Source organism: Ailuropoda melanoleuca, chromosome 15, assembly GCF_002007445.2.
Source record: "Ailuropoda melanoleuca isolate Jingjing chromosome 15, ASM200744v2, whole genome shotgun sequence".
Taxonomy (NCBI): Eukaryota; Metazoa; Chordata; class Mammalia; order Carnivora; family Ursidae; genus Ailuropoda; species Ailuropoda melanoleuca.
In genome coordinates this window covers 72,962,436-72,974,480 of record NC_048232.1, presented here as the reverse complement: position 1 = coordinate 72,974,480, position 12,045 = coordinate 72,962,436, and the positions used below count along the sequence as shown (strand labels likewise).

The 12,045-nt window shown below is 39.7% G+C and overlaps 1 protein-coding gene across 4 annotated transcripts in view; it reads right to left on the bottom strand.

Annotated features, from left to right (window-relative positions):
- The window catches only part of TXNRD1 (thioredoxin reductase 1), a 112,556-nt gene that overhangs the window by 78,004 nt on the left and 22,507 nt on the right, over positions 1-12,045 (bottom strand). For all 4 annotated transcript variants that reach the window (XM_034643524.1, XM_034643525.1, XM_034643526.1 and 1 more), the window contains one exon: positions 7,087-7,147. In XM_034643524.1, the coding sequence (XP_034499415.1) occupies positions 7,087-7,147 (61 nt within the window). The remainder of the gene's footprint in view (positions 1-7,086; positions 7,148-12,045) is intronic.

The window sequence follows — 12,045 nt, the reverse complement described above, 5'->3', positions numbered from 1 at the left end:
AAGGCTCAGAGAAGCAAAGAGCCCTCCACCTGTGGTGCCTATGACTAATTACATACAACAGATAACGAGCCCATGAAGGGCAGAACTCTTAACATTTATGTGTAAGAGCAGGCCCTCCAACATTTGTTCAAAGAATAAAAAGAATCAACAATTTACTAGAATGTATATCTGGCAATTAAAGAGAGCTTTATCTTGCTTCATAAAAAGCTTAATCTAAATCTAGCTTTTTCATATCCAAGTACATTGGGAAGAAGACATTAAGACATTAATGTTGGATGCATTATAAACATTATCCAGTTTATTTTTTATTTTTCTAAATTTATTTTTATTGAAGTATAATTAACATACAGTGATATATTAGTTTCAAGTGTACAATATAATTATTCAACAATTATCACTATAGTTTTAATCCCCTTTATCTATTTCATCCATCCCCCCCCCCAACTTTCCCCCTCTCTGGCAACTATCAGTTTGTTCTCTGTATTTAAGAGGCAAACATTATCCTATTTAATCCTTCCAACTCAAACAGGGGGACAACATCATCCCACCTGGCATGGATTTGAATCTAGGTCTATGTGATACCAAAATATATTTTCTACTTCTTACTTAAGAGAAATCCTTTCATAAAATGTGTGAGTCGTTTTCTTAAATAATCAGCTTCCCCACCCACGTTGCATTCATTCCAAAACAGAAATTAACTTGAATAGAGGTATAAATGCACAGATTTTTATGTGAATTCTACATAACCACTGGTCTCCGTCCTCTCGGTGCTCTTTATGTAAGAGCAAAGCATACACGAGCCGAGCAATCCATGCAGCGGTTATCTCCACAAACAGCACTAACACAGGTATAAGAAAGCAGTTTGTGGGGGAGAAGGGTGTGTATGTATGGAAGTTAATGAGGAGCACCAGGACTTGTAAGATCATTAGCACAGGTTAGATCAGAGTTCAGCAGTAAGAGCCTGGTTGTATGACCTTGAGTAAGTTGTCTGACCTCTTTGTGCCTTCATTTCCTCATCTGTGAAATGGAGATAATAGAAATAGCTGTCTCATAGGACTGTGTGGTTAAACTAGTTAACACCTGCACTGCTTAGAGCAGTGGCTCATAGATACTGCCATAAAAGGGTTTCCTGCTATTGTTATCACTCCATGAGGAACATGGACACACAATTCAGAAAACGAAATAAAATAAGTGAAATGCAATGCGATAATGTGCTACAATACATAGGAAAAAACCGCCTCATTAATAATTAAGGAAACACAATTTAAAATAAAGACATTTTTTACCTCTCAAATCGGCAACCAATAATTTTTAAAAGCCTCTTATTTCTTAATACTAAGTACTGGGAAAACTCATTGAATTTGTGGAGTTATCAATTAGTACACATCATTTAAAAGGCTCTAGAAATTTAGAAATGTTAATACTCTGAAGCAGGTATCAGGTCTAGTAATCTATCCTATGAAAAGAATTCTAAATACAACAAAAAATTTAGGTCCAAAGAAAAATATTTCTAACCTATTATTCCATAATAGCAAAAACACTGGCAAAGACTATTTGTCCAACCAAAGTGGAATAGCTAAATAAAAATATTACATGGAATAAAAATATTACATGGAATATTTTATAGCAACTGGGAAAATTATTAAGAGCTTTTAATAACATACAAAAATATCTTAAAATAGCAAAACAGAACACAGAATACATAAAAGGCATACAAAAATATTAATAGTGGTTCTCTCTGAATGTAACTATATGTGGCTTTTGTGTTTTATTATACTGCATTCTACAACATCTCTAAAATGAACATTTTTACAGGCAAAATAAAAATGTTTAAAGAAAATTTTGAGCCTCACTCATTGAAATAAACAGAACAACCTCCCACGGACCCCTACTTCTATAGCATAAAGCCTCTTTACTTTTCCACTTTTCTCTCTCATCATTTTCCCTGCCAGGCACTCCTCTCTAGATTCACTCTAAATAAACAAGCCATGGTGTTTTCAAATTTGTTTTGTTTACAGCTATGAATTCCCTACTCACCACTTTTTTCCATCAGGAAAACACCTGTGCAACATGCTCTCACAAGTACTCTGTGATCCTGCAGCCTTTCCAGGTACCAGATCACACTGAAATTAGAAGGGAGGCAGATGCAAACAAACGGAATGACCTTCAAGAACAAGGCTGTGCCTTCAGGTGCCCAAAACACATCTGTTGAATGAGTAAGTATCGATACCCAAGTGATAAGGTCTGAGCTGGCCTAGGGTATCTCGGAATGTAAGGGGTTTTTGTTTATCTAAAGAAAGCAATCCCTGAAGAGGCAGCTGGGGAACCAGACAGGCCTGGGCTTGACACAGCAGCACTAAGCAAGTTACTAAAATGGTGAATGTCTGCTTTCTCGCTTATAAAGCAGAATTAAATCCAGCAACCTCACAAGGTCATTGAGAGGATTAAGTAAGAGAGATGTGAAACACAGGCATTTAAAAAAAAAAAAAAAAAAAGCTCATCAACAGAACTCAAATGTAAGTCAAGGTCAGTTCCTTTCCGTCTTGTTGAAGGCATTAAAGCCGTGCCCTCTGTAAGCAGCTGGGGACGAGGATGACACACATCAGCACCCCGAGCCCGTGAGTGACATATGGCATCCAGATATACACTTCTGGCAAACCATCACACGAGTCCTCTCAAACCTTCTCTCTGTTTTCCACATCGACACCTGAAGAGCAGCAGCAGCTACCCGTCCAAATTAAGATGACAACACTGACGTTGTCTGTTCCTCAGATTGAAGCCACTGGGCAGATGCCCAAGGCCAAGATGGAGGCTTCCTAGACCAACGAGCCCTGTGAGTGACAGCTCCTCCACAGGGCTCACTGAGGTGCAGCGATCCCGGTGGTAGGCTGCACAACCTCCAGTCACAAGAAGCCACCAGCACATCCAGGAACACCCATCATAGTATCAATACCATGAACACCATACATTAGGCAGATCGAGTGAGTCATGAGAGCCTCTGAGGAGGTAACCAGAGCACACTGAAGGGAGGGATCAGGAATTACCGATGGGTTCACTAGTAAGCCAACCATCCTCTATATGAATACTTCTCTACCTTTTGTTTCCTCATCATAAAAAGGTGACATCACTACCTACCCCACTGATGGTATTCTGAAGCTTAAGTAGAAGGACGTGCATGAGCCTCCGGCACAGTGAGGACAGCATTTATGCCCATTACCTCTGCCCACACACAGATACTAACGCCATGCCTTCCGGGGCCCGAGCTCTACTTGCCAACACCAGTCTTGGTCGATCTGACTTGATCTTGATGGTTGTTCTCAAATAATAACTTTAATGTATATAGACTGGTCCAAAATACAGCCCAAAATAAGGAAGAAGAAACTGTCAGGGTGGGAGGGGAGGTTCCCAGCAGTACAGCTTCCCTCCTTGATCTTCCTTAAGAGGAGATACTATTGCCACCAGGAACTCCGTGCACAGCCACTCCCATCCCAGTCCAGTCAAGCGGCAGGCTGCGCTGGCCGCCGCAGACACTCAACTGAGTATCCTGAGTGTCCTTCTGTAAAAGAAGAGGACAGGGATTTGGGCGGGGGGTGCAAGTCTAACTTCACAAGAGCACAGTTCTCTACTTTCTTTCCAGTGCTTAGTACGGAGCCTAGCACTCAGCAAGTACTCAGTAAACATGCTGGATGAAAAACACCCACCTGATTCTATACCGGAAACCCCTGCCTACGAAATGACCGTCTGGCTCCATGAGAACTTTCTGTGACCCAAGCACTGGGGAGATTAGGTAGCCAAGACTGGTGAGGACACAATGCCTGTGGAGCGTTCTTCGCCAAAACAGAGAAGAAGCTGTTCGTTGACAAAACCAGCATTTAGAGACCACAGCAATTCCAGCTCCATAATTACAAGCTGCTTGCAGACACAGACCTGATCACGGATCTCTCCTGTGCGGCTGGTTGTGAGGCCCAGCACATGTTGCACAGTGATCCTCCTCTGCTGAAGAACCGGTAAATCACACAGAATCCAAAGTGCTTAGATTTCTTTTTTTAGGTTTTGTTTTGTTTTGTTTTAATTTAAGCAATCTCTACACTCAATGTCCAGCTTGAACTTATGGCCTGAGATGCAGAGTCACACACTCTTCCAACTGAGCCAGCCGGATGTCCCCAAAGCTCTTAGATTAATACTCATACTTCCTACTTGCCTCAGAACTCAAGACGTCAAGCTTTTGGTGTCAATACCCCTTTATACTATTAAATAATTACTGAGGACCCCAAAGAATTTTTGTTTTTATGGGTTATAGCTATCAATATTGACCACGTTAAAAATAGAAATGGAAACATCTAAATATATTTATTTATTCTCTTAAAATGAATAATAGTAAGCGCATTACATGTTAACATAAACAACATACTTTAATTAAAAATAACTCTATTTTCCAAGACAAAAAGATATAATGAGAAAATTAGCACTATTTTGTGTTCCCGCAATTCTTTGTTTGGTTTAATACAAGACAGATTCTCATATCTGCTTCTGCATTCAACATATTGCGATATATGTTGTTTTAGAAGTATATGAAAGAAAACCCCACTCTCACAAAGACAAGTAGTTGGAAGAAGGAGAAATATTCAGTAGATTTTTCAGATAACTGCAGATATTCCTTGATAGTACACCAAAACTCAACAGGTAATAGTTGATTAAGATGAGTTGCAATGAAGAATCTGAAACCACATCGATGAGCTTTTCATATTCTATCACATTAAAACCCATTGGTCTGTCTTAGACTTTGAATGACTCTTTTACCCATGAACAACTTTGTAAGATCATACAATGAACATCCAGAAAATATTCATTCACTGAGTTATACAGATCTTCCAAATGTTGACATATTTAAATCCACAATATCAAAAAATTAGATTCAGAAATATTATATCCAACCTCATCAGAAAAATATTTAAGTATTGAAAAGCTATTGAGCTCACATGCCAGGTACAACTTCCAGAATTCTTATTTTCACCTGAAAGCTCAAATTTTATCATGGGCAACAAATACTGTCAGTAGTTTTCCTTGAAGTGACAGAGGGGTTCATTGAGGGGAAATGTCTGCCAGATACCCAAGTCTGAATAATCCAAATCATTTGAATAATTTGACTGTCAGTCATTCTTTCAAGTATATATGGTGTTCCATGAGAAAAGCAGCTAGTTCAGTTTGCAACGCAAACTATTAATTGTACAAGTGCTTTTTCTTGAGAGAACCATCGTGCTTCATGCAACAAACACTTTATGCATACCTTCCTCATCACACAGAATATGAAAAGATATATACTCAAAGGGTTGAGATTTAATAAAAGTAATTAATGATTTTTACTTTTTCCTCAAGAATAATCTTAGGTAAAATTTTCTTGAATTTATCAGCGCGGTGGTGAAGACTATAATATAAACTAGCACCATCTGGTGCCCCTAGTTTGGTTCATGCTAAGCTTCAGCAGCTTTACCCATAACTGCTTTTGCACCATCAATGAAAATGTCAAGAGAGTAAAATAGTAAATAACATCTTAAACATGATCAGATAACAGTTTTGAGTTTGAGGACCCCCAAAAAGTCACAGGCACCCCTGGGGGTGTGCAGACATTTGGAGAGCTGCTACCTTACTCTGTAAATCCCTTTCTGTTCCTACAAGTTGCCCAGCCTCTAAGCATGCTCGAGAAGGAAGATAGCTTCTTCCATGTGAAGCGAGGACACAGAGGATCATCAGCTCCCTCATCCAGCAAAAGGCTCCCATCTTTGAACTACAGAAGCTGGTTCAGGTCAAACCTATCCCAGCTCACATACTTCAGGTTTTCTTAGGTAGGACTTTACCAAGGGGTGAGTGGGAGCTCCCAGCTGTGATCTGTAGATCCACGACCACTTCCACAGTAAAGGGAAAGAGCTTCCCGTCTGATGAGTTTCCAAAACTAAAATGTCAGAGTAGTTGACACTTGCCTTTACTGATCTCCTATCCACCTTCAGCACTTTTGTCATAGTCTTTGCCTTCTTACTCACGCCGCAAAGCACTTGGTACCTCCACTGTGCCCATCCTCTTCCACTATTACCCCCCCCGTCTTTTTCCCATCCTTAACAGACACATTCATTTTCTTTATCTTGTTAGTTTCATTAGCTTGTTGAGAGTTTTCTGGATTCACACTGAGTTGCAAGTTGACTTAACTCTCCCATGGAAAATGCACATTTTTAAAAGGCTACTTTTTGGCCCAGGTGAAATTTTAATTATTGGGCTTTCCTTCCATATACTGCGGAGTGTTTGGGGTAAGAACATTCCTTGACAGAGAAACAGAATGGTCATGCTGTCACGCTAGGGGAGACAGACTACCTGGTATTATAGGAAGAACACAGACTTTGGAATTAAACAAGCCCGCGTCTAAACTACCGATCCACTACTTACATGACTTTAGGAAAGTTACTTGACTTTCCAGGAACTCAATTTCCTCATCTGTAAAATGGGGATAAGTTCCTTGTAGAGTTCTTGTAAGGATTAAGGGCTTTGTAGACAAGCCCAGCACAGTCCCTAGGAAGCACCAGCCCTCAGTGGGTGGCATCTATTATCTGACTCTCTCTGGGAAGCTGCCTTTAGAAGCATCAAACAAGAGTTTCCTGCCCCACAGCTACCTCCTTCTTCCTGATGCTAGAAATGAGCTTTCTATCCCAATTACCTTATCTCACTAGCTGAGTCTCTTCTCTTTTATTTTCAAATACTATTTTGTACCACTCGCCAGAAAGGTGGCAAATTTGCAAAAGTAATAAAGTTACTATGAAACCAGCAAATACTGTACCTGTAACTAGACTCAAGGTTAATAAGAAGAATGATTTCAACAACAGAAACCTCCTATAAAGGCTATAAATGAGGTAAAGACTAAAGGCAAATATGATAATTAGTCCCAGGGAATGGCCTACCTAATGGTCAAAAAGAGGAATCCACTGGAAAGAGCTCACTAAACAATAAAAACCTCAAAGGACAAAAATAAAAACCAGACAAAGTACATTAAATAAAATGTACAGTCAGCAGATATAATTTACATATTAAGCAGAATCTTACCTGCTTGATCAAGTTCGAGTAAAAAATAAGGAACACACATCGACTTAAATAACTTCTTCACCTGTAAAAACAAGGGGGAGAATTTTTTTTTTTTAAAAAGCCTTCTCTCCAGCTTTTTACTTTCTTCTTTAATCAGCTTCTCCTTTGCAAACCTACCAGCCCATTTTTATACAACCCACAAGACTCTCCCTGTCGACAGTAATGATACTTAATGGGTATTTGAAGTCTGTTGATTCTACTCGATGTTCAATGATTCACCTATAGAGCTTCATAAAATACATTTTACATGTTTAGTGACTCCGTCTACCCCACTATAAAATGGGTTTAATATTAACCATGTTTTAAAAGACACTGGAATACATATTTCCAAAACATATGTGGAAACTCTAAGAAAAAAACCACATCCTACAATAAAGTATTATTTCTTTTTTACCCAACTAAACCTCAACCAACAAATCAATTACAAAAGTCATATGCTCAAGATAACACAAATTATTTTTTTAAAGATTCTATTTATTTATTTGTTAGAGATAGAGAGAGCACAAGCAGGGGGAGTGGCAGGTAGAAGGAAAAGCAGCCTCCCCGCTAAGCAAGGAACCTGACACGGCGCTCGATCCCAGGACCCTAGGATCATGACCCGAGCCGTGGGCAGATGCTGAACGAACTGAGGCACCCAGGTGTCTCAAGATTACAAAAATTACAATGGTAAAAAAATTTTACTGGAAGGATAAGACTTACTTTTGCCAAATTTGCGACACTAAATAACACTTAAATTACTGACAAAAGAGACTTTAAAATGACACCTGTCATTAATGATTTAGGACAGCTTAGAACCACATTTCCTCCAGCTTCTACAATAAAATGAAAAAGGTGAGAACTGTGGCATGGAGTTCACAGAAATTAACAATCTAGAGAATGTATCCTTGTCCCATTCTAATTTAACTACTAAAACAGTAGGCTGAAAGATTTCTATCAATTGTATAGGATCAAAGACAACATTTTGATAAAAATGGGAGAATACGTTCATTCACACAGCCCCAGTGGCCCTCCTCTTATGCTCCTCCAGGCAGTATCTGTGCCCTAGTAGGAATTCAGCTCCCCTCACCCACCCCGCCCTGCCCTGCCCCGCCCCGACAACATACTGTTAAAAAGATAAGAATCCCTTTGAAGAGTGATGGGGTGAGTAAAGAGGGACTTTAAGGAAAGGTCAAGGAAAGCTGCAGCTGGGAGACCATCTGGACAAAAGTCCATTCATATTCCAATGCTCATTTTCTAAGACTAAAAATAACAAAGTTCAAACACATAAAAAATCATGGACTCTTAAGGCTTCCTCAGCCACTTAATTTTAGAAATAAACCATTTGCAGTTTGTTACAAAAAACAAGTTTTCCAAATTTAGAGAGTAATCTTAAAAACAGCTCCTAAAAGTATCAAAATTTGACAATATGTGAAATACAGAAAATATCAGCTCCAGATTCCAGAGTACAAGTGACCCCACTTCAAGAAACTCTTTGGTAGGTTATTTTAGCTCTGATGAAATTTTCACATTGCTCCACAATACAAGACTAAAGATATGTATTGAATATCATTAGCACCAGTTTCCAGAATATTCTAATTGATTAAAGCAGAGGATGGTCAACTTTGCCTGTAAAATACACACACTATGGAGAAATGGCAGGGGATCTGGGTGTCAGGCAACAGATAAGCTATATGAGACATCATTTGCTAATTCCAACTTCATACTTCTAATTTCCCATTGAAATAATAAGAAACAAATATCACATTTTCTGAAAAGGTAGGAAGTTATCTTTGCATTTTAAAACCCAGTCTTGGGGCGCCTGGGTGGCACAGCGGTTAAGCATCTGCCTTCGGCTCAGGGCATGATCCCGGCGTTATGGGATCGAGCCACACATCAGGCTCTTCCGCTATGACCCTGCTTTTTCCTCTCCCACTCCCCCTGCTTGTGTTCCCTCTCTCGCTGGCTGTCTCTATCTCTGTCAAATAAATAAATAAAATCTTAAAAAAAAAAAAAAAAACCCAGTCTTCACAGCGGGATGCAGGCAAATCACACACTGTAATGTGTTATGCAACAACCGGGAAACTAACTTACGTAGAAGTTCATTTCTTCGTGGGTATTTCCCAACTTGAATCAATGCAAATTACATTACTCATCCCAGAGAGAAATATAAATTCATCAGGTCAAGTACAGATATAAAAATGAAGTTTCTCCATTCCAATTTACTCACATCACTACTGTTAAACGGTAAGATCAAAACTGAAGGAAATAACCTGGGGAAATGCTAGTTCAAGGTAATTTTTTAAAATAATAAAATTAAAAATTAAAATTGAAAAACCAAGTCTATAAGTTGTATCCTCACAGAAGAAAATCACTATTTTTATCAGAAGAGACACCTAGCCATCCTTCACAGCCAAACACATTGAAAATTAATTCCCATATTAATTGGCACAAATCTGAAAACAGCATATATACTATGTATCCCGAAAAGCTAAGGCACTGGTATTTGTCAAGGTTAAAACCAGGAGATGCTTGTCCAAAAGACCTGGCATACCCAGGAATTATTCAGATAATGGCATTAAATAAAGTTTCCAGAATTACTATACATTTCAATACAATAAATATATAAATACCTACCAGAAATTTTACAGGAAATGTTCATCATTTCTAGAGTCTATTTAATTGAGGGGGGAAAAAAGGCTTTGCCTTTTCAGAGTCAGGGAGGAGTGTTAGGAAATGAAGAAGTTAGTAGAATTCAGAAAAGGACTGTAGAAATAAGAGTAACAATGGGTCAAAGAGATAGGAGATTGCAGGGAGCATGCAATGAAATTGCCTATCACTACCAGCAATCCTGACCACCCTAGCCCAGGGCTTCCCTGCAGGACTAGAGCAGAATCAAAACTGCAAGTTTGTAATTCTTGAGCGTTTTAAAATATAAGGAGAGTTGGGGCACGTGGGCGGCTCAGTTGGTTGAGTCTGACTCTTGATTTCGGCTCAGGTCATTATCTCAGGGTTGTGAGATAGAGCCCCATGTCAGGCTCCCTGCTCAGCTTGGAGTCTGCTTGAGATTCTCTCTCTCCCTCCGCCCTTCCCACCTCACACTCCCGCGCATGCGATCTCTCTCTCCCTCTCAAATAAATAAATAAATAAAATCTTCGAAAAATATGTAGGGAAAATGACCAAACATTGCCTGGCACATAGTAGGCACTCAATGGTGGCTCCTAATACAAGCCTACACTGTAGGCTTCCAAGTGCTTTCACATAGATTTGAAATTATTTGGTCCTCATAATGAAGCTGTGTATTTAAAAAATACAATAGATAAGGCGGCATTGTCAACCTTACTGTTGAGGAAACTGATTCATAGAATGAGAGCTGAGCCCTTTTAACTGCCCGTGTCCCTTCCATTACACCACCATGTGCATAGAGTTTTGAAGGGCAAGACCAGTTTAGAAAAACGGCCACTTTTTAATAGGAGTGACCATACTGGCAACAGAGTCAGATATTTGTTGATCTCTACTTAACTGAGGCTCAATATTGATGAAGGAAGATCACCATCCAAGGTTTGAAGTCCTGACAGGAAAACAGGAAGGGCAAGTAGTTCTTTCATTTAAAAAACATTATGTAGCAATTACTATGTGCCAGGCATGTTCTGTGGCTTCCACAGGTATTAGCTGATTTGATCATCACGACCAACTTATGAGATAGGTATATTATTACCCACATTTTACAGAGGAGGAAACTGAGACACGACAGGTAAAAAACTTAACCAAGGTCACATGGTCAATAAGTCACAGAGGCAAGGCCCAAACTCTGACTTCAGAGTTCAGGCTCTTCACCATTATTTGGAAACAGAAGAGACTAGACAACTCCATAATTTCAGAACTAAAAGGAATCTCAGTAGTCGACTAGTCTAAGCCCTTCATTTTACAGATTACACAAACAAGGGAGAAGAGCCTCAAAAGACCACGAGGGCTATATGATGAAGCTCCCAGAGGCCGGGAATTATGCAGTGTATTTCTCATACCCAACCCTCTTCCAAATTCTCTAATGTTTACTGCCTATGGTAATCACTTAGAATTTAGCATGGGTTACCTTAGATCATTTTTATTTTTTCTAAGATTTTATTTATTTATTTGAGAAAGAGACAAAGAGATCATGAGCAAGGGGTGGGGCAGAGTGAGAGGAAGAAACAGACTCCTTCAGTTTTGATCTCCCCAACATGGGGCTCCATCCCAGGACCCAGAGATCATGACCTGAACCAAAATCAAGAGTTGGATGCTTAACCCACTGAGCCACCCAGGTGCTCCAGACCATTTTTTTTTTAAGCCCAAGGTCTGCCTTCTCAGGTTGACTAAATCCCCTAGGGATGGGACTTGTGTCTGCTACCTCTTACAACCCTGTTCCCAACATGATGTCCTGCACAAAAGGCTCCATGATGGCTTCAACAGAGATGAAGCCCCAGATGACAATGGAGCAGACTGTGTTGGGTGAGAAACGAAGATGAAAGGTTCTGTCTACTTTCAGTGTTTCCACCACTTGCCCAGCTTCCCCTTTTCCTTATTTAGAACAAGGGAACACACACACACACACACACACACACACACACACACACACGGAGTCCAAGAAGCCTGTCTCTGTGCAAGCCTTCCAGAATAAAAGGCTTCTGAGGTCAAGAGATAGACAATAAGCTGGAAAATAAGTCAAGAGATAGACAAACTGAGAGAAAACTGAACTTAATAAATTACCCTACGGGTGAACCCTGACAGAAGGCCAGTTATGTTGATTTAAGAATCCACTGTATCTAGTCTTAGAGCTACCCCGAGCATGATTTAAAGCTAAGCTTCAGCAACATTTAAACATCCCCAGCCTTCCCATAAAACACCTGATCAGGTTTGTCTTTCAATTCTCGACATCATTCTGTGGTGAAATCAGGGTGGACTAAA